Source organism: Populus alba, chromosome 17, assembly GCF_005239225.2.
Source record: "Populus alba chromosome 17, ASM523922v2, whole genome shotgun sequence".
Lineage (NCBI taxonomy): Eukaryota > Viridiplantae > Streptophyta > Magnoliopsida > Malpighiales > Salicaceae > Populus > Populus alba.
The window spans coordinates 8,396,452-8,418,424 of record NC_133300.1 but is presented as its reverse complement, the minus strand read 5'-3'; the positions used below and the strand labels follow the sequence as shown (position 1 = coordinate 8,418,424).

At 31.4% G+C, this 21,973-nt stretch overlaps 2 protein-coding genes across 7 annotated transcripts; both read left to right on the top strand.

The window, feature by feature from the left end:
• The first annotated feature begins 2,349 nt into the window (after nt 1–2,349).
• On the top strand, nt 2,350–4,625 carry LOC118038155 (uncharacterized). Of its 2 annotated transcripts, XM_035044460.2 has the most exons (3): nt 2,350–3,390; nt 3,872–3,924; nt 4,192–4,625. In XM_035044460.2, the coding sequence occupies exons 1-3, from the start codon at nt 2,745–2,747 to the stop codon at nt 4,291–4,293; spliced, it is 801 nt and encodes a 266-aa protein (XP_034900351.1). In that variant the 5' UTR covers nt 2,350–2,744; the 3' UTR covers nt 4,294–4,625. The 2 variants fall into 2 exon arrangements, with proteins under 2 accessions (XP_034900351.1, XP_034900352.1); XM_035044461.2 differs by lacking the exon at nt 3,872–3,924.
• Nucleotides 4,626–13,701: 9,076 nt separating this feature from the next.
• Nucleotides 13,702–21,603, top strand: LOC118038156 (uncharacterized protein At2g33490). Of its 5 annotated transcripts, none has more exons than XM_035044463.2 (12): nt 13,702–14,019; nt 14,478–14,550; nt 15,013–15,087; nt 16,294–16,355; nt 16,472–16,540; nt 17,697–17,725; nt 17,802–18,009; nt 18,148–18,384; nt 18,462–18,506; nt 19,249–19,302; nt 19,593–20,628; nt 21,354–21,603. In XM_035044463.2, exons 1-12 carry the CDS (start codon nt 13,915–13,917, stop codon nt 21,362–21,364), a joined length of 2,004 nt encoding a protein of 667 aa, XP_034900354.1. In that variant the 5' UTR covers nt 13,702–13,914; the 3' UTR covers nt 21,365–21,603. The 5 variants fall into 5 exon arrangements, with proteins under 5 accessions (XP_034900354.1, XP_034900355.1, XP_034900356.1 ...); XM_035044465.2 differs by lacking the exon at nt 13,702–14,019 and adding an exon at nt 15,678–15,714 and having other exon boundaries at nt 14,526–14,550; XM_035044464.2 differs by lacking the exon at nt 18,462–18,506 and having other exon boundaries at nt 13,704–14,019.
• Nucleotides 21,604–21,973: the final 370 nt, after the last annotated feature.

Genomic DNA, 21,973 nt, shown 5'->3' with positions numbered 1-21,973 from the left:
CATCATCGCTTTCTCAAGCTCTAACTACCCCTTTGACTACTACATAAAATAAGGTGCTAGTTGCTATTAGAGGAAAATAATTTGTGCAATTATGTTCGTCCATGAAAAATGGATAAAACATAAGGAAGCCTAACAATTTTCTATATCTTTCATCATGGCCATGAACATGACATTAACGAGTGTTATACACTAAAAAAAGAGATAGAAAGATTGATCTTTAAATGATATCTTCAATAATTTTTTTTTAAAAAAACAAATATAGCCTAATCAAATAAAAAAATTCCTCATGGTGCATTACATGAAATAAGATAATTTTTTTTTAAAATTGTATCTCTATTTTTTTTTTAGTTTTTTTCAAATAAAAAACAATAGTGCTTCTCTATGTCTATAATCAAATGTCTCTATAAAATCTCCATGGAAAGTTCTACATATCTCTATTTACATTCTCTAAGTCTCTAGACTATTTATCTTTAAAAATATTAGGGATCCATCTTCAGAACTCCGAACCACTTATTTATAAAAGAATCAGGGATTTTTCTTTAACTTTTGTGGTTGCTCATATATCCTTACACACGTATACATATTATATTACTTACTTTTATTTTTTACTTTTTCAAGATTATTTTAACAAAAAAATTATTTTCTCCTTTCTCTTATAAAGATGTTGATTTTTTTTTTTTTAACAAAGTCTATAAAAGATAAGAACTCAACCCTTATGCGAGCATAGTCATGATAAACATTCTTATGTAATCCTGGCTTAGTTAAAATCTTTTAAACATATATGCTTATAAGACTTAATGGCTACATGATGGTACAAAAAATAATAACATACAAAGTTTTTTTTTTTTTAAAAAAATTATAGTTGTTAGCTGCGCGAGCTAAGCCTATGTAGCAAAAAATGTTGGTCATGTAGGCTCAACTCATGTGGCCAAGGTTGCTTACCGTATAAGCTAATTTGCCTAGCTAAGTTGCCTAGCCACATCGGTAACCCACATGGCCAAGGTTGTTAGCCATGTGGGCCAAGCCAATGTGAATAATTCAATCTTTATCTCTCTGTCTCTCTCTTTCTACTTCTACTCTTTCTTTTTTTCTTTTTTCTTCTTTGCCAAACCACACATACCTTTATGTATTTTTTTTCCCATATGCCACTAGCAATTTCTCTTTGTACAAGACACATATACACATAAATTTTATGCATTAAGGCATTAGTGCCATATTCATACACCAATGTCTATAACATGTCAATGCTTAATTACCATCTTCACTAATGATGTATGACACAATAATCACGACATAACACAACTACCAATAACCATCATTGCTATCCAATGGTTTATTAGCTCCACAACCAATGTCCAACACCAATATCTCTATCAATGAGACATCTCCTTCTCCTTGAAGAAAGTATAAGGTTGAGTGTATAATACATTTTGCCACTAAAAAGTAAGGGGGGATTCTATACAAAAAGCCACATAGGCATATAAACACACAATGCCATATAAAACTTACAGATACACACTCCTAACTCTCATTTTTATTTCTCTCTTAAAGTAGTACATTATTATCTCTTCACACCTCTACTAACTTAAACATTAGAGTCTCTATGTTCTTATAAGGGATTGGTTTTTCAGGAATAACCCAACCCAAGACATAGTGAGCTAGGGAAAGTCCATTTTATGTGTAATATTTTTTTTCATGATTTCACACACACACACATATTAGATAAGTGGCTCGCACAATGCTATATGCCAGGTTAAATTTTTTCTAATGTGCCCAAACAATGTTAATGTTTTTAAAGGAGTAACAAAAATCTGTGACCTAGTTCGTTGATTTGAATGGGTTGAATAAGTAAGGTTAATTTAATAATATATTTATAAAAAAAATAACAATAATAAGGAAAAAAAAAGAAAAAAACGACAATGACAAATAAAAAAAAAATGAATGTTTGTTAATATTATGAAAATATACATTTAAATATTCTTAAGAAGGTCTCAATGATTTTATTTGATAACAAAGAAAAAAAATTAAATGAGAAAGAGATAACCTCGTAAAAAAGAAGTCTTAATAAAGTATCAACCAAAAAACACTTAGGAAAAATGTTTTGTGCAATAAGAATCTCATAATTATTAAAAAAAAAATTATAAGTCTTTTTGCAAAATATTTTTATCAAAAGACTTTAATTATCATTACTTTAGATTTATTAATCAAATATTAGATTTATTAATAAAATATAAATTAATATTAAAAAAAATATTTATTAATAATAAATATTTTTTGCATTAATAAAGCCAATGCCATATTAATCAACTAAATCATTACAGGGGATATAGACTAACAAAAAAATTACCTACTCTGTAAGGTTTGTATTGTATAACATAAAATCTTTATACAATAAAAATTTAAATTCATACCACATCACATCGTCTCAGCATGAAGCATCTATTATGACTATGGAGGCAAGAGTAACGGATAAGGTCACATCAAGAGACACCGATGAAAGAGAGGATTCCCTGGCTGCTTCATGTACCATGATGATGTATAACAGAAACTCATCTTTGATATAGCTATGGCGAGAAGCAGATTAACAAACCGATCCCCCCCGTCAGATCCTCCACTAATCTTTCCCTGTGTTTTATTAGAACCTATACATCCGCATTACTGGGGATTCATCAAAAAAATAAATTAAGAACATATAACCTAGTTCTCAACGAAAGAGACCATTTGTGTAATACCTTAATTTCTCTATGTTGTTCAAGATTCATTTGTTTTGTTTTAAGCCATGCACATTTTCTTCTTCCATGGAACGTGACATTTCAAAGCTACAGCAGGAGGAGGCGGCAGGGCTAAGATTTGAAAATGTTGGATCCATTTGTCAAAGCATTGATGATAAAAATGGCTGCAAAAATGAAGAGGAAGCCGGTTCTTCAGCTAGCCGTGGTCGGAAGGGCTTTTCCTTTATAACTGAAAGGGGATTCTTGAAGAGGGTTCTTGGCTCTAATGATAAAGATCGAAGCTTGGAAAGCGAAAGAGAGCCTATCCATAATGTACGAAAAAGTGTTTCAAATTCACAAGAAATGGAATATGAAACATCTTGCAAAGAACCAGAACCAGATATTGATCAAGAAGCAAAATATGTGAAGAAGGTTGATCATAGTATTCATCAAGGAGCAAATGTGAAGGCAGTCGCATTAGAGGACATGGCAGAGGAGGATATTATAACGGAAAGGAACCCTAGTGAGGAGGCCGCTGTGGACACTGAGGTGATGGAGGAGGCTGTTAGCAATGAAAAGGAAGGTGCAAGGGTGGACAGCATGCTATGTTTTCAAGAATCTCCTAGCTTCAGGGTATACTGCGCTCATAACGTCTCAGTCGATGGTGATGGTAATGGAGGTGAGATTTCAATCGAAAGATAATTAATTAGGATTATTCCATGCACAGAATCAAATTTCTTTTGCTCTGTTTTTCCGATCTGGTCTTTTCTTTCTCGATTTTTAGGGGTGAAAAGATGAGCTGTAATGTTTTAGATGCTCAATTAATAGAAAATCAAGGAAGCATGATCAAATAATATACTAGTTTTCTGAGAGATTTATCTTTGAACCATTCTCTTTCTGAGACTTTGGATTTATTAGTTTCTTTGTGGAGGGTTCTTGCTGAAATGAAAAGTGCAAAGCTCGAAGGCTGAACATTTATGGCTAAAAATAATGCAAAAACATTACAGGTTCTCCATATTATGTATAGCAAGAATGAACGTCAGTGTAGTTTATAAATTCTTGATTTTTTCCTTTCAAAACCAAACACAGGTAGGACCAATTACTGCTAAATTAATAGTAAATTTCTAAAAGAAATTCACCGTCCTCCTGTGTTTTTGCAGAAAACGGTGATAAGGATAAAGAAAACAAATCATTGAAGGAAACCACCCAGAAGGTATATAGATCTACAATTTACTGCAGATAGGCTCTTTATGTGGAATTATGCACTACTGCTAATAAATCAGCTGAAACCATTCTGATCTGTATATATAGCTAAAACTCAACACTTGAAACGATTGTCTTTCCAATGCAAAAACAACAGTTAAACCCATCATTAATTCCTGGATTATTACATCTTCCAAGAATAATAAGCGGCGCGTGCATGTTGTTGATACCGGTTCTACGTGGTATTTTGATATTACCATTTCTCTTCTTTGAGCAGGGATCAGAGAACCAGGCAGTGAGAAGAAGACAGACCAGATTTAGGACTCCATTACGAAATGGTGGAGCAGCAAGAATGAAAAACTTGAAGTTTGCCTCGTAGAAAGTGCCCTTCAACCCTTCAACTACTCAAGAAAGTGCCCGTAGATCAGTTGGAAAAGTTGTCCGCTGACTATCTGCTATCTCCACAAGTACACAAGATCCAAGGCAATTTCAGTCACCGCCTTTAATTATTTTCCTTTCAATTCTTAAGTTTCGAAGGCAACTTAGGCAAGATTCTTATGGGAGACTGCACCATATTTCCTGCTTCGGGGAAGCATTTGTTAGATTTTAAATTTTTTTTTTTAAGATTTAATTTAGAATTGTTTAGGGTTTATATTAAAATTAAAATTAAATTATATGTATTTTTTTTAACAATTGTTTCAAGATTGAATTGTCGCAGCCTTTAATAGTAATTCACATAAATTACAAGTGAAAGATCTTCTAAATTTTTTTTTTTTGTTATACTTTTGAGTGCTAGTTATTTTTTTTTTTAGGTTTTTTTGTACTTGTACTCTACTCATAGAAAATAACAAACATACCTTCTTCTTTATAGAAAAACCTAAAAACTATATAAATAATAAAATATTAATTTTATCCTTAAATAATATTACATATATTATTTTAGATAATTTTAAAAATTTATTCAATCAAGTAAGGACTTGATTCTTTCTAGGTTTAATTTTTAGTATCACCTTAATCACTCTTTATACGAACAATTAAAATAAATACTGGCAACAAATTCAATGATTAAAATTTTAGAGTTAAAATCTTCTTTCAAATAGAATTAAATCCATTAATTTCTAATGTGTTTTTTTTTTTGTTAGACTTTTAGAGTAACACATGACATTTGACATTAACATAACTAAAAGCGGAATAAAACTTAAGAACCTCAACATGACATCAACTATGACAAATGATATTACTTATGTCAAAAAAGGGTTCGGTATAACTTAGACATTTGTGAAAGTCTTAAAAGCATCTAAAAAATAGGTGAATTAAGAGCTTAATTGAAGGTTTAATATCTTAAAAAACAATTATCTTTTAACACTTTAAAATGTTGAAACAAGGATTCAATATGAGACTAAACAAAGTAAAAGAGATAAAAAAAATTAAGATAAAGACACCAAGTTTATAATGGTTCGATAAAGCTTGTCTTCTCCATTTCTAGAATTACTATTCAAGTATTCACTAATAAATCGTGATCTTTTTGCGGGTGAGACCTTATCAATACAACAATCTTTTTTACAAGTTCAAGATTAGAAAACCCTTCACTTTCAATATTTCTCAAGGATCAAGATCTTAACCTTTTAATAGCTCACAACCAAGATTTTTCCAAGTGATTCAAGAGTCATTTACACTTTCATAATAGATTCTCTCAAAAGATTTATCATACCTCATAATAAAGATAATATTACAATGAATTTCATTCTTGCAGTCATGTACAGGCTTTGGCTCTTGTTGGTCCTTAACATGGTCATTTTTGATCTTAATACATACTTATATTTTGATAATAAAAAAAAGAAGAAGATAATATTACAATGAATTAAACTCAACCTTTTATGAAAAGTAATCTAGCTCAATAGTGTGAGATTGAGGATTGATGCTAATAAAATTCAAAGTTTTTAAAAGAATTATGGAAGTGATGAAAGATTTTTAGATTAAAGAGTTGGCTAGCATCAAATGTATCCTTACATGAAGTGAACAAATTAAGTTTATATGCAAAATATAACACGTAGATATTGCTCACGACTAAAATTTAAGAGTTTAACATTTTGAATTTTTAAGATGACCTATCATGTTATATAAATGGTCAGGTGGTTTCTTGTTAAGATATAAAAGGTTGTTTATGATAAAAGTTTTTGGTATAAAACAAATTAAGTCTTGAGTTTAAGACAAGATAACTTGTGTAAAATAAATGATGTATAACTTATCCACAATACTATTTAATGATCTAATTTGAAATAGTCAAGGGACTTTCAATATTTTTTAAATGAAATGAAGACATAGGAAATTCATTTGATTAAGTTAATGAGAAATGATGCTTTCCATTTTAAAAAATAATTGAGTATAGTGATGATGCTGAAATTTATGATGAAAGATTTTCTGATGAGGTATTTTTCAAATATGCATAATTCAACAATGAAATAATTTTTTTTTGGATAAAGATCATTTTTGTGATTCCAAATTAAATCCTATAAAAACTTAATTATATAAAATTAAACTTAGATATCTTCAAATAAAGCTTACATCCAATTGAATCAACTTTTCTCTAATTTGACATATTAGAAAAATTCATACAACATCAAATCTTAACACAAATATCAATTTTACTAAATTATTGTTATCATAAAAAAAATATAAAAACCATAAGCACGTTGAATACATAAAGATGAGAAACATAGGTATTTAGAGGCATGTGAAAGTAGGATAAAAAAAAATAGGATACCTAAGCAAGTGTCAACAATCCACAAATATTTCATCACTCTTTCAACTTTATAAATATATTTAATTAAAATTAATATTATTATTTCATAACTTATGAAATTCAACCTATAATTTATTTTCTCAACACATATAAATTATATGATTGTTTTCTTTCTCAACCACCTTTAATACAAATCATAATTCATTGTGTAATCATGTCTAATTCACATCGCTATTTAATTCACAACATATTTAATTCATGTTGTCTTTTTACTTATCTAGCATTTATTACATCAATGATGCATCGTACTTCAATTCATAAAACACCCTTGTTCTATTGAAAAATTTCCTTGATGCATTAATCATTCCACTTATTTCATGTCCTTTTTATTATTTATAATTTATCATATAACCTTCTATTACTTTTATATTTGCATGGCATGATCAAATCATTTTTCTTTTCTGTTAAACTTTGTTGGTACGGCTAATTTAATACCCAATCATTAATTTGTCAACACAGTCAAACTCATATAGACCTTACTCCATTATATTTTATTGTTGTTGTCAATTAGTTAACTAAATAACTTATTAGTCACTTTATATGACAACCCCAACCATTTGGATACAATTTCATATAACTACCTTTTAAAATAATTTAATATAAACTCTACCAAACTTTCGATGAAGTTTTCTTTATACTTGGACTATACCAAGTTATCGAAATCTTTATCAATATCTCAATTCAATACTACAATCATGATCCAATCATCTTAGATCTTATTCTATGTCAATATAGCTCAAGAATTATATATATCACAAGATAGGAATATAGATATTAGCTCGCAGACTCTATTGTGAGTGGAATCAGACAAATAAATTATTTTGTTATATTAGAACGAAGCACAACCCTATAAGAATTAAAACTTATTCATAATCGTTTAACTCATTAGATCAATTTTGATAACAATTATAAGCTCATCATTTCCAATCCATGTATAATTAATGCATATGCTTTACCTTATAAGATAGGTTAAATATCATGGCAGTAAGACAAACTAATGCCACTAGCTCATTATAAGACACTAGTCCTGTTACTAGGTAACTAATTTCACACATATTAATATGAAAATAAAAAACATGCCACATTTAAAGTATTTGCTATTAACAAGGTATCAAGGTGTCAAGCACCTTTTCCACAATAATATTCATTCATATGTAGGTTATGTCATATATTAATTATTTTAGAGTTCTTGGTATATATCTTTTTTCCAATATTAATTAATGTCATGACGGTCTACATGAATTATACACGATCCCCACCATTTCAATCGGTAATAGATCATACATCAAATCCACTAATGCAATTGATAATAATTATTGCATAACAATTTTATTGTTGCAGTTAAAGGTAATACAAACAAGGTTTCTCCGTTAATGCTATAAAACACTTCTCATAATATACTACACATTATCGCCTATGCGATTAACAATAAATCGCATATAAATTTCTACCTCCTTCCATTAATAATACACACACACACACACACACACACACACACACACACACACAACATAATATATATAATTTAATTACCATTTTAATTCTAATAATTATAAAAGCATGTATAAATAATTAAAAAGGCAAGAAAAGGTCAATCCCTTCTCTTAACTCTTATTATCCAAGCTCTTGAGAAGTTATGTTTCTTTTTGAATGTTTTTCCTACAACTCCCAACTAAACAACTATTATTACTCACACCATAAATTAAATTGAACCACTAGCACATCTATATTATACATCTCAAATTTCCTTTTGTTTACACACACAAATATATATATATATATATATATATATATATATATATATATATATATATAATATATTTTTTCTAATAATAAATCACATAACTCATTCTTATAGTTTCAAATATTAAGACCCTCAATTAACAATAATCCCTAATAAAAAATAGAATTTTACAAATCCTATATCAAACAATTCAAATCCCATCATAAATTAGAATTTCATTTGAAAGCTAACATTCATTTCTACAACTTTCATGAGAAACCTAATTCAAATTCCATCATTTTCAAGTTCTTATTTCTGTGTGAAGTCAAGTAATAAATCTGTTTGAAACTTCAGCTTTATGAAGAACATAAATTTGACAAGCAACTAGATATTTTCATGCATCACATAATCATTCAAACTAGTCTTCTTATATGTTTTTCAATACAATCCAAGTGTTATTATTAATGCAACATAGCAATACTTCCTAAAATAACACAAATACCACATCAATCTAAAGTAACAATTTCATTCTTAACTTAACATGGTTTCACCCTACACTCCATTGTACCAATGTTTCTCACATATTCATAATAACGCATTCAAACATATCTTAAAAAATAAGTTTTATATTAACTTTTAAGTGTCTATTTTATTCAAATCATTGCTAACATACTGAGAAACACCAATCCTCAATATGCATGCACATATTTATTCTTAAAGAACCCTTCCTTCAATTCTTTTCTTTGTTTTTTCTCTTAAATTTCTTCACCCAAACAATCTAAATTACTTACATCAAGTATTTCATAGTTATCTTAACATAAAAGTTAATTCTTTCATCTCTTCTCTACTTAGCAGAAACTAATAGCCAATAATTTATAAAGTTCATCTCTTTAATAAAAAAGTTATTTTTCATGATTCTTAAATTACTCTAATTCTACTAGGTTTTACAAATAATTTACAATTTCCTCACTAATATTAATCAACAACCAATAACTAAAATTATCATACTAACCATTTAACAACTTATCAATAACCACTTCTCATTAGTGTTACTATTCATTAAACAACTTTTTCATACTAACACTCTATATTGATTATAAAATTATTTCCATCCCTCATCTCATCCTACTTATTCACAACACTTATTTTTACTTTAAATACATAATCATATCAAAATGTATCAATTAAATACATTTTTAAGCACAAATCTCAGTTAACTTAGAACCTCTCATTTATATCAAAGTCACAAATAAATATATTACAATTAACACATGATTTTATCATCATCATCAAATTACTCTTACTAATCACCTATAACTAGACAACAATTATATAATTGCATAAGTTTTCACTTCTTTCTTCTCATGACCAGTTCTATTAGCTTTAGAACACTAACCCTTTTCTTCTCATAACCTTTTTTTAATTCATTCAAAATCTACATTATTAGTATTTATCTTATATGCACTTGTTTAATAACATGACAATTAAGCTACCCTTTTATTCTTTTTATCTCGTCTATTTCATCATATACTCCATTTCATTTAAATTTTAAATATATGTATTTTATTCAATATCCATCACTACTAACACTTCAACACATGTAAATTACAAGTAATATAAAAAAAAATTTAAGGTAGTTTTACCTCTCCTCATTCTTTCCTTCCCTAGGATGAAACTCCCTTACAAGCACAAGCACCTAAATTTCTTCTTTATATATTCATAAACTAGGTCATTCATACTCTACTACACCTCATTTACATCATATCCACACAACTTTTTAATTTCCCTAAAATTCATTTATGAACCCTAGTTGAAATTCTAATAATTTCACCACAATTCCATACATCATCACTTATACTTGAATAAAGGAGGTTGAAACCACTTACCCAATAATTTTACAAGTTCTAAATAGCTCACAATAAAAAAAAATAATTCTCGTTGTTCCTTTTCTTCCTCCAAACACGCTACCTTTCTTTCTATATCTAGTCATCCCCCGCTCTCTCCCTTCTTCTCTATAAAGCTTCAGAACAAAAGAAAAATATAAAGTGATTATGGAAATATTCGGTCTCCCTCCCCTTTTGTTTTAGTTGGGTGTCAGTTTAAATAGGAGGAAGAAGAAAATTATTGGGTTTCCCTAATTTTACCCATACATATTATCCATATGTTATTTTACTCGAACTTCAGCACTATTATGAAGCCTTCCCAGACTTTGATCAATCTAAACTTTTAATCCTAAGTATAACAATATGTTAAGAGATTACTCATGAAATTGCATCTCGACCTAACAATCAAATTGAGAGTTACGACTGATAGCGTAAAACTAACCAAAAAGTAATTTCATGCCAAAAATCCAAATTCTTATACTATTTTATCTACTTAAATCATCCATATTTATAACTAATTCATTGGGAACTCCCATCCCTATTTATAATACAAATTTTCCTTAAATTTTATTCTCTTTCGAGTTAAAAACTGTGCGATTACACACTGGCTTACACCGGTGTTCAAAGTCATTCGTGTTATAACCATACATTAATTAATATGAAAATTCTAAAATATTTTTCTAAATATTTCACCCCAAATTTATAAAAATATCCATATTTATCACTAATTTATCAATTTTTGAGCTACAAGTCTACATTGTACCCTTAATGTTTGTGGGTTATATTTTCTAGATTTAAACACATTTTTAATATCAAGTTTAAACGAACTACATTGAATTTAATTAAATTATATCTAAGAACATAGCTTTCCCTTTTTATCTCTTCCATTTGGTTTTTATCTACATTTCTTTGTTTTTTATTTTTCCACATTTTTCATACTTTTATTTCTAAGTTAACACATGAACATTTTATTTTAAATTCCCAAAATTCAAAGTCATATTTTTAATTCCAATACTTAATTTACTCACTTAACATAATATTTTTCATTATTAATCTTATAGGTTTTATCCAGGGATTTACAATTTTTACTCTAAATTTATAAAAAACATTTCCTTTAAAATAATTATTTTACTCAATTAGGAAGTTTACCATTTTATCCCCACATATAACAATTTTTCTTCTTAATTATCACGATTCAATTGAAAATTACCATATTTAACACTGATTTACCTGTTTTAGTTTACAATAATAGCCTTGGTTTCCCTCTTTATTGAAATGTAGGAAAGCAATGAAAGGTTTTCAAGAAACCTTGTTGGCATCTCATATATTTCATAACATAATGCAAACTCAGAGTTTCACATTTCAATACATCTAATAAACATAATCATCTTTAAAAAAAAACCATTTTAATAAACACATAATGAAGTGCGAGTCAAATATCTAATAAAAAATTAAAATGTGAGATCAGGGATAAATTAGTCAATGACTATCATACCAAACAAATAAATAAATAGAAAAAACAAAAGTTAATCGGGAAAATAAACAAACATAAGGGCTGAATTGTAAAATGAATCTTTACCATCTTCGAGATTATTTTGGATAGGGGTGTAATTGATTTTTATTTTAATATACAACCTATTTAATACAAAAAAGAAAGAAAGAAGAAAACTACCACAAAAAACAAGTATACAAATCTCATAAAAAAACAAATCATATCTCACTCGTGTTCTATCCAAACACACCAAGCTAGTGTTTGGTTATAAGTAGTAGTTGTGGTTTGGCTCATGGGACCTACTAAAAATTAGGTTTAACCACAGGTTTTGGTGAAGCAATTTTTTCATGCTTCTTGTTGCGTTTTTAGTCGGTGGAAAGTGACTCCACTGTTCCGGCCGGACCGGGTACGGTCCAAAGCTAAATGCATTGAACTGGGTTTTGAACCAATTAAAAAATTTAAATTTAAAATTTTTTAGTTGTGTTTTATTCGAAAAATTAGAAGGAGATCGCTTGATGACATAACATTTGCAAAATTTGATCAGAATCTCAATTTTGTTATTGCTAGGTCCGACCCAGTTTAAAAAAAATCAATTTTTATTTTTATTTTTAATTGTGTTTTATTCGAAAAATTAGAAGGAGATTGCTTGATGACATAACATTTACAAAATTTGATCGAACAATAAAAAATATTTGATATCAATATTATTTATTTTATTATGTAATAACAATAATTAAATATACAATATTTAAATTTAAAACTATTAATATTAAATTTTTTAAGTCCTTTATTTTTTAAAAGCAATTTTCATCAAAACTATATACCATTATATTGCAATCATGAAATTACACAAATGAGTTTAATAACCTACAACTAGAGGTATTTTTATGAGCTAAGTTTTCTTTATTTTTTGGAGTTTCTAAGCAAAAGTTCTTTACTGTATGATAATCAACAACTTTTTTCTCATAAAATATATTTTTAATTAAATTATATTGTTATAATTTATTTTTCTCATGAGGGTAATAATAAGATCACATTTTATTAATTTATATAAGAAAGCACATGTTATTAAGGAATTACCTACCCATTGAATGATTAAAGAAATTACTCCATTGATTTTCTTTTTCTCGTATTTCTCACTTCAATTTTAAATTATCCGCTCCTATAAAATAAAAAATAAATCATGAGTGCCCTTGACAGTGACCTTGCGATTTCTAGATTTGGTGGGAGCCGCTTAATCTCAGCCATTAAAAACAAAAGGATGATTAATTAAATTGTTGTAAAGCGGTTTCCCTTCTGTCTTGTATGAGTAGTGGAAGAGCAAATCTCAACCATTGATCTTTTTTCCGTATGCAACTTGCTTGAAGTGGTTGCAGATTTGAACAGTTCATGTTGAATTCGAAGGAAAATTACATAGATATGTTGTGGGTTGCTTTCATGGTCAAAACAACCCTGAATATGGAAACCCGCAACCGGTTTGAAAAAAAAAGGCAGCCGCTGAGCCAAACGGTAGTTCCTGAAAGAATAAAGGGACAAGATGGTAAACAAACAACTGGAGATCTGACCATACCCATTATCGGTCAAAGTAAAGATAGCTGCTACAACTCTTTCCTTCTCTTTCTTTCCTTATCAAGTTATCAGCAGTAGCTGTCTTTGACTAGCCACCTTCCTACACCCAAAACCATGCACCACCCCATAAATCCTCCATGTGTCACAAACACTAAGGTCAATCTCATTGCCACGTCACCCTTCTTCCCCTTAGATTACTAAATCACCCAGACATCAACACGTGCCGCCCAAGAACTGTATCTCTCACTTCCTGGGAGAGGTGCTATAAGAACCCGCATTTTCCCTATTATACAGTCTTGTTTGCCTCGAATCATTTCTCGTTTCCTAATTTTGATCTGCTACAGGTCGTTTTTGACCACAACAGCACTTTTTTTTTTTTTTTTTTTCTCTACTCTTCTTTCTCTCTCCTTCTTCAATGTCGTCGAAACTATCGAATTAATCCCAAACGCACACACTCTCTCTCTAAAATCCACTGAATTCGAACCCTCGTCTGTGTGGTTTTCTTCACATTAATTAGGGTTTTGGGGAAAATGAAGTCTAAACTGAGAGGATTTGGACTGAAAAGAAGCGAAACAAAGGACAAAATTGATTTATTACCTCCTGCTCATTTAGATGAGCTCGCTCAAGCTGCACGGGTATTCTCTCCCTCTCTTTCTGACGCTTTTGGAGTTCATCTTTTTTTTTTTTAGCTCGATTAGTTACTGCCCTTTCTTTAAGCTCTCTTAACTGTTGTTAATCTTATTTTCCAATTTTCTTAAAACATTATTAACTCAGGTTTTTTCGTCCAATTTGCAAGAAAAAACTACACCGGAAGATGTAGTTTCTTTTGTTTTTGGGTTTTTTTTTTTTAAATAGAACTTAATTAATTGAAATATCTGATTTTTTTTTTTTTGGAAATTAGAATTTTAGATCGTTCTAGCTGTTAGATGATTGAAATTTTGACTGTTTCTTTTGTGTTAAAAGTTGTGGATTGAATTTTCCTACTCAATCAGTGAGTTTTGACTATTTTTTTTTAACTGTCTCTGATTCAGTTAATTTGATAGAGAATCTTGATTTTAATTTTTTGTTTGGTATGATTATGGTATTTTTGCAGGACATGCAAGACATGAGAAATTGCTATGATAGTTTACTTTTCGCAGCTGCTGCAACAGCAAACAGTGCATATGGTAAAACTTCTGGTCTTTCTATTAGGTCTTTGAACCTTTTCTTATATGGCCGTTTCCAATTAGAATTTGCTTTGTTTTAGATCCAAATAATGAGCTTCATTTTGAACTGATTGCTTTTTGTTGTTGGTTTTTATGAATAAAACATAATATTTGAATTTATGCTGTCATAAATAACATTTTATTATTTTACAGTAACATCGATCACAATAGTGTTGCTTTTCTTTGTACTCGGTTATTGTGTTTACTATCAGTGGTTATGTTGACCTTTCCTTGTTTCAGCATTGCTTATGTAATCGTGATATTGTTTATAATTGGGTGGTTTGGTCAAAATAAACTATGACATATGAATGTGGTGGTTTGCTTGTTATGTGGCACTTGTATTATTGTATCCACAGGTTGGCAATTTTTTTGTCTATTTTTGTGTCATAGAATTCCCCAATTTGACTCCATCTTCACTTTCAGAATTCTCAGAGTCATTGCGGGAAATGGGTTCTTGTTTGTTGGAGAAAACAGCATTACATGATGATGAAGAAAGTGGTAAGTGAAAGAGTGAAACGAGATTATTTAAGTTGCAGATTGTCCTTCAAATTCTTTCTGATATGGATTCCATGGTGTAGCATGCTTGCTAAAATGTAGCCTGGAATAGTTAACATGTTGCCATTGAAAGTCTTTACTTTTCATGAATCTGAAAAACTATACCTTGCTAATAAATGCACTTTCGAATTTACCTTTTAATGTGTGTGGACATAATGAAACAAAAATATTGACTTTTGTTTTCTCTCAAATACATATTGTCTTTTCCAAATAAAGTTGCTGATTGCAAATGTGGGATGAGAGGGGCACACTAAATCAGTCATTCACTCATCCAAGTGAATGTGGTTGTTTTACTTCAAATCAAAATTTTTATACACTTGACAATCTGTTTCCATAACAGAGGCCATGTGAGCATATGGGTGACTATTCTTTTAGCTTGAGCTGATCAGTTATGAGTTTGTCATGATTGCATTTGGGACCATCTAATGAAGTCATGTGCCATTCCTATTTTGTCTATCTTTTCTTTTCTTTTCCTTCATCATCTTCTATTTCCTTTTGGCACTGAAACGAGATTGTTTACATTAATCTTGCAGTACTATCGAATGAAGTTAGTATCCTATTTCATATGAGGTATCTGGACAGGTGTATCCTTTTTTGGCTTGCAAATTACTTTATTTGATATTAAGAAACTTATGTTCCCAGAACTAGAAAAAGAAGCTAGTGAAAATTCAAAACCTATAGTAGAAGTGAGATTTATTTTAGTGGTGTCAGGGAGAGTGTGGATAAAGCAAACTAAAAAACCACCACTAGAGTTTATGTCAGTTTGTATGTGGGTCAGTTGACATTCAACTCTAAGATGCGCACAAAACTTTTAATGCCCACAAGTAAAATTTATTAGCAAAAATTATCCCTCTTTTCATTCATGTAAATAAATATTCCAATTTTGTGGATGCGAAGGTTAGTTTTGTTTAGATAGGCTGTAATGATATCTACAAGTTCCATATAAAGTTTTATTGGTTATGAAGTACTAGGCAATCCTCTGTGTGTGCTCTTGGACCTTATGTGTGTTTGTTCCTTTCCTTTTCCTTTATCTTGGAGGGGCAGATTGCTTTCTTTCAGTTATATTCTAGAACTGAGTATGTTGTCATGATTTTTATTTATGAAGTCAGCATACTGGTGCTGCTGTAATTAAGCTACATTTTTCTGCAGGCAAGGTTTTGCTAATGTTGGGGAATGTGCAGTTTGAACTTCAAAAACTTGTTGATAGTTATGTGAGTGGTTTATATATATATGTGTGTGTGTGTTTGTGTGCAGAAACTTTTTGACATTGTTATGAATAACACATTCCTTTCATCCTGTTATTAATTTGGCCCAACTTGTATTTCAGCGGTCTCATATATTCCTGACGATTACAAATCCATCTGAATCCCTGCTCAATGAACTTCGGACAGTTGAGGTTTGTTCCTTTCAATTTTTTATTGTTTTTTTGTTTACAGTCTATTAATTGAGGTTTACTTTTGTTTCTTTTTTCTCTATTGTTCATAATATTCTTGCTAATAATTTTGAGGTTTCCATGATAATTCATCACCTCACCTCTTCAAACTTGTTATATTTAGAATCATTGTTTCCTGGAGGAGCTTTTTATTTTTTTAATGTATGTATGTATGTATGTATGTATGTATGTGTGCATGATTTTTTTATAAAAAGAAGAGAAATTTTAAAGGGGTGCTTCTTTTAACCGAAGTGTTTATAGGACTAAATGGTGAAAGCAGTTTGAAAGCACTCCAGCTTTTAACTAAAGTTTCTAGTGGGTGCTATTGCAAAAAGCAGCTGCAACCATGAGGCCAGAAAAGCCCTTAGGTGATTGAAATCACTGGAACAAAAGAGGGGAGCAAGGCATCTACACAAGAAAAAAGAAAGAAAATCACAACTCTAGGGTGTACGAGTCTTTGTGAATATTAGGTAAGTAGACAACTCTAAAGAACCTAGAAGTGGAGTTTAAAAGAGTCTTAAAAAGAACTATCCTTCACCCAGTTTTCTTGAGAGAGAGAGCAATTATTAGAAAATAGAATATCCTGGATCCTGAACATAGCCTATAACTGCAGGACCATAGACTTTTTGCTGCCACCAGATCATCTAGAAAGTTATCTTTTTATAGTTGTTCATGCAGCATAATGCAATTTAAGAATAGTGCATGTTTCTAACTTTGTGGGGGGCAATCAGAAGATGATTTTCTCCTCATCTGTTTTTGTCCATGGAGTTCAGTTCAAAATGTAATAAAATGCTGTGGCTGCTGTTCAACTTTGATGGTGATGTTGTTGCTGCCTGGTTTTTTTGGAGGAAAACAAGAAATACATGTAACCATGTTCTTGATCGGTTTTCTAAATATAATATTTGTTTGTATGAAGTAAATCCTTAAATGAACTGCATAATATTATTTTTTTTTGGTGTATGTTGTCCTGCATCCATGTTACAATCTGCACTTAGTTTGTCTGTAATCAACTTTTGTGAATATAATCACCTTTCTATCTACCAGGCTCATTGACTATAAATGGTGTGAAAGCATTATACTAAATTTTTCACAGTGATCTTTTTTTTGATCTGTGTTGCAGGATATGAAGCGACAATGTGATGAAAAAAGGTTCATCCTGATCTATTTAATTGTACTTTGATTTCATGAAAGTAAATATCTTCTGAATTTAGCTTGTAATGTTCAGAAATGTCTATGAATACATGGTGGCACAACAAAAGGACAAGGGAAGATCAAAAGGTGGGAAAGATCAAAGTACTACTTTGCAGCAATTGCAATCAGCTCGTGAAGAATATGATGAGGAGGCAACCCTATGTGTTTTTCGGTTGAAGTCTCTGAAACAGGGACAGTCTCGAAGCCTTCTAACACAGGTAGCACGTCATCATGCTGCTCAGGTATTCTGTGAATCCTTGGCTTTTTATATTTCAAAAATATTTCATTCATTTTATCTTGGCAGCTCAGGTTTAATTTGCATTTTTCATTTCTCTTATATTGTGGATGATGATGCTCTATTCTTTATGCTTCCAATGCAGTTGAATTTCTTTCAGAAGGGACTTAAATCACTTGAGACAGTTGAACCCCACGTAAGACTGATTACAGAACATCAACACATTGATTACCATTTCAGTGGACTTGAAGATGATGGTAGAGAAGATGGTGAGGATAATGGCGAGGATGTAGATGATGCATATGAAGGCAGGGAATTGAGTTTTGACTACAGAGCAAATAATCAGGGGCATGCTGTTTCGGCAGCAAGGAATTCTATGGAGGTAAAGGATATAATTTTAGCAGAAAATTTTAGTTGGAGAAGAAAAATATTCCACTTTTGAGATGCTCATTGGATCAGGGGATGACTGCCCTTTCCATTTATGCTGAAGATGGAATCCCTTTGGTATGCAACATCTGTGCTCATTGAGTCCCCTATTTATGGCATGTTCATGTCATCGAAGTTGTAGATTTTGTGGCCTGGTCTTCACACTAAATTTTTCATTCAAGGGTTGAGAGTGCATTCAGAACTGCATGTAAATGGATGAGGAAACCAGTTTCTAGAACCCTTTCTCTTTATGTTTTGCAAGAAGTGGTGGACTTTTTGTAATCTTGAGTGGGATTTTTCCACTTTGGGTATATGTCATATATGAAGGGTGGATATAGTTGTGTCGTAGGATGGAGTAGACTATATTTTTGAGACAATGCAATTCCCTCATAATTGTTATGGATGCTTTGTAGGATGGAATTAACTTTGTTTTTTTTTTTTTGTGGGTAAGGATGGGCCTTCTCTGTTTTTATTTGGGGAGCTGAGGTCAAAGGTTTAGACTTGTTTCAAAGAGTAGTTCTTATAATGGGGAGATGGTGTGTGAACAAAGGATTAGGTCATATTTTCTTTTAGACTTGAGCCTCGCTAAATTTGAAAGAAAAGACTTCTGATGATGGTTATGCATGTATTTGTATGAAAAGAGACATGTTTAAGATCGTATGTTCTTTGTGGATAAAATTGTTCTTGAGAGTACTCTTTTTATTTAAAGAATGAGATGCTTTCCTTTATTGCATGGAGCCACTGTTGATTTTTTTCCCCTTAAAAAACTTTTTAAAAGCTATGTTTTGTTCTGCTCAAGTCATGGCTGCTTATTGTCCAGGTTGATGAAGAGGATCTTTCATTCCCCCAAGCGCCAGCAGCAGAAAATTTAGAGGTACAATTAACAGTCTTTTGGTTAATAGGTTTGCTTCTGCTGATTGTAAATGTATTTAACCAAAAATAATAATCCCCAACTTAATTCTAGGCATGTATGCATGTCGCTTGTTCAACGTAATGGATAAAACTTGTTTGGATAAAGATTGCAGGTTCATGACTTGCTCTTAGCTTGCTATAAAACCATCATGATCATATTGCCAGCTGCTTTACTTGATGGCTCTGATGATTCTATGAATTAAGGTCAGAGGATGAAGCTATTTTTAATTTAAAATTTGGATCTTTCTGTAGTTAAACCCAGACAAAACCCCTGGTGGTTTCCATTTCCCATTCAGAGAACCAAGAGGAGGCAGCCATTCAGCACCAATTTTTCCAGAAAGGAAACCTGATCCAGTTGAAAGAACAAGACAAATACAGAAATCATCGAGGAATTCCAACACATATGTGCTGCCCACACCTGTTGATGCAAAGGGCGTGATCTCTTCAAGAGCAAGTGGTTCAGTTCCCAACACAAGGCAAATAGACATCAGTGGGCGCACTCACTATTTGTCTCATTCTTCCCCATTGGAACAGAAGAAGAATGAGAAAGATTCTGGCGATGGTCACCTTCCAGAGTTCACCCCTTCAAAAGGACGTTCAGGACATAAAGAGAGCAACAACCCTAATGCCTCCACCCAATTACCCCGTCCTTTAGCTGGAGGAATCTCATTTCCACAGCTTGATGTTTACAATGCATCTGATAACAAAAAAATTAAACGGAAATCCTTCTCTGGTCCGATAACCAGTAAGCCATTGGCAATGAAGTTGGCCTTATCATCCAGTGGTCCCATTTCTGCTACTGAACTTTCACAACAAGTTTCTGGAGTGCTTGCTCATGTTGCAAATCCTCAGCCTTCTATATCCCCCAAAGTATCCCCAAGTACATCACCTCCTCTTGTTTCTTCACCCAGGATAAGTGAGCTTCATGAACTTCCAAGGCCACCAGGTAATTTAGCAGCCAAAGCTGCAAAATCTCTGGGGCCGATTGGACACTCTGCTCCATTGGTCAGAAATCCTGAGCTTTCTGGAACAAACAAGATTTCTTCAGGGGCAGCAAATTTGGCATCTCCTCTTCCCACGCCACCCTTGATAGTCCCAACAAGTTTCTCAATACCCTCAAGTAGTCCAAGAACAATGACTGTACATGTTTCTAAGCTTTTGGATTCTTCTCAACTACTGGATAAACCTGGGGAAGTTGATTCTCCTCCACTGACGCCGATTTCCCTCACAAATATGAGGCAAGCACCTGCCATTTCAGAATCGATACCGCATTCTGGTCAAATTAGAGGTAATGAGATATCATGCTCATTAATTTTCTGTTATGTCATCTGATTCCCCCACCCCATTTTTATTGAGCAAGGCCTTTTGTTGCTTTGTAAGAATTCATATTATATGCCAAAAAATGCTCTGGTTGGTTTCAACTTTGAACTGAGAATACTTTCCCGCCTGTTCAGTATGAACTGTGCTGCATGAACAAGTAATCCATTCAATTGTGTCAATAGAACAAGATATGGTCTCTTACTGTATCACTTGCAGGTAATATTGAATGTGTTGGGACTGTTCCTTGATGTGGTGTTAAGTTGTATCTGTCTTTCATGTTGCGACTACTGACTACATGTAGTATTTAACGATTTATTTGGTATTTTCCAGTATGAATGTGTGAATTTGACATTCTCCCCATCTGGTGTTACTGATAGAAATTCTTGTGCATTGATTGATTGTTTTTTGGTGCCCTGATATAAACAACTTAACTAATCTTCCGCACAATATGAAATAATCTCAAGGGTTATAAAATCTTCTGAATTATTTTTAAACTGGTCATTTTCTGTAAGAGATTGCTAAATTGGGTTCAACAAATGAATTGTTAGGTCAGGTTTGTTGTGGACTGTTTTGACAAACATTAGTGAAACACCTTTCTGTAAATAGGGATTGCCCCTACTTGTCCTGTTTATTGTCTTTTAGTTGTGTTCAACGTTTTGATTTTGGTTCTGATTGCAAACTTGGTGGATGCAGGAGGGAGCTGATGCGATGTTATGCACACCAGATGAGAACTTAGATTGAATTTTTTGGAGTCTGCCTGACTATTTTTTGGTATCGTCATCTACAAGCTGGGTACTGTAAATACAAAACATTATGCATTTTTCAGTTTCTCATCCCAAATTCTGTTCATCGCGTGATTGATAATGATGAGAACGAAGCTCTGCATAATTGTGGATCATTACACATCTACTATATCTTCTCAATTGAGCAATTTTGTTGTGTTTTTGGTCCTTTTTTTTATGATTCTTCCCCACCAAAGAATCGCAAACTTGCAATCGGACGGAGTGATATCTCATTCTTGTTTGTGTTGATTTCCGAGGTTATCAAATAGTCTTGCGTCTTTAAGGGGAGTGCTGTTCGATCTTTTTTATTTTTTATTAACATTTTTTTCAATTTGAGAGTTCCAAGTTTCAATTAAGATAAAAACATCAACATAATCCATAACTCATTGTCTTGTAATTCGGATTAAGATGTTAATTTAATGATATTGTTTTATACTGCATGTAAGTTTTGGCATCTTTAATGTTTGTAAACTTAAAATTGTATTTTTTAATTGAAATTAATTTTTTTTTAAATATTAACATGTCATTATA

Excerpts from the sequence above, each read along its gene's own strand:
- LOC118038155 (XM_035044460.2), top strand. The coding sequence starts at position 2,745 with ATGTTGTTCAAGATTCATTTGTTTTGTTTTAAGCCATGCACATTTTCT. Across the intron at positions 3,391-3,871 it reads CGATGGTGATGGTAATGGAG|AAAACGGTGATAAGGATAAA; the intron begins GTGAGATTTCAA and ends GTGTTTTTGCAG. Across the intron at positions 3,925-4,191 it reads TGAAGGAAACCACCCAGAAG|GGATCAGAGAACCAGGCAGT; the intron begins GTATATAGATCT and ends TTCTTTGAGCAG.
- LOC118038156 (XM_035044463.2), top strand. The coding sequence starts at position 13,915 with ATGAAGTCTAAACTGAGAGGATTTGGACTGAAAAGAAGCGAAACAAAG. Across the intron at positions 18,385-18,461 it reads CAGCAAGGAATTCTATGGAG|GGGATGACTGCCCTTTCCAT; the intron begins GTAAAGGATATA and ends TCATTGGATCAG. Across the intron at positions 19,303-19,592 it reads CAGCAGCAGAAAATTTAGAG|TTAAACCCAGACAAAACCCC; the intron begins GTACAATTAACA and ends ATCTTTCTGTAG.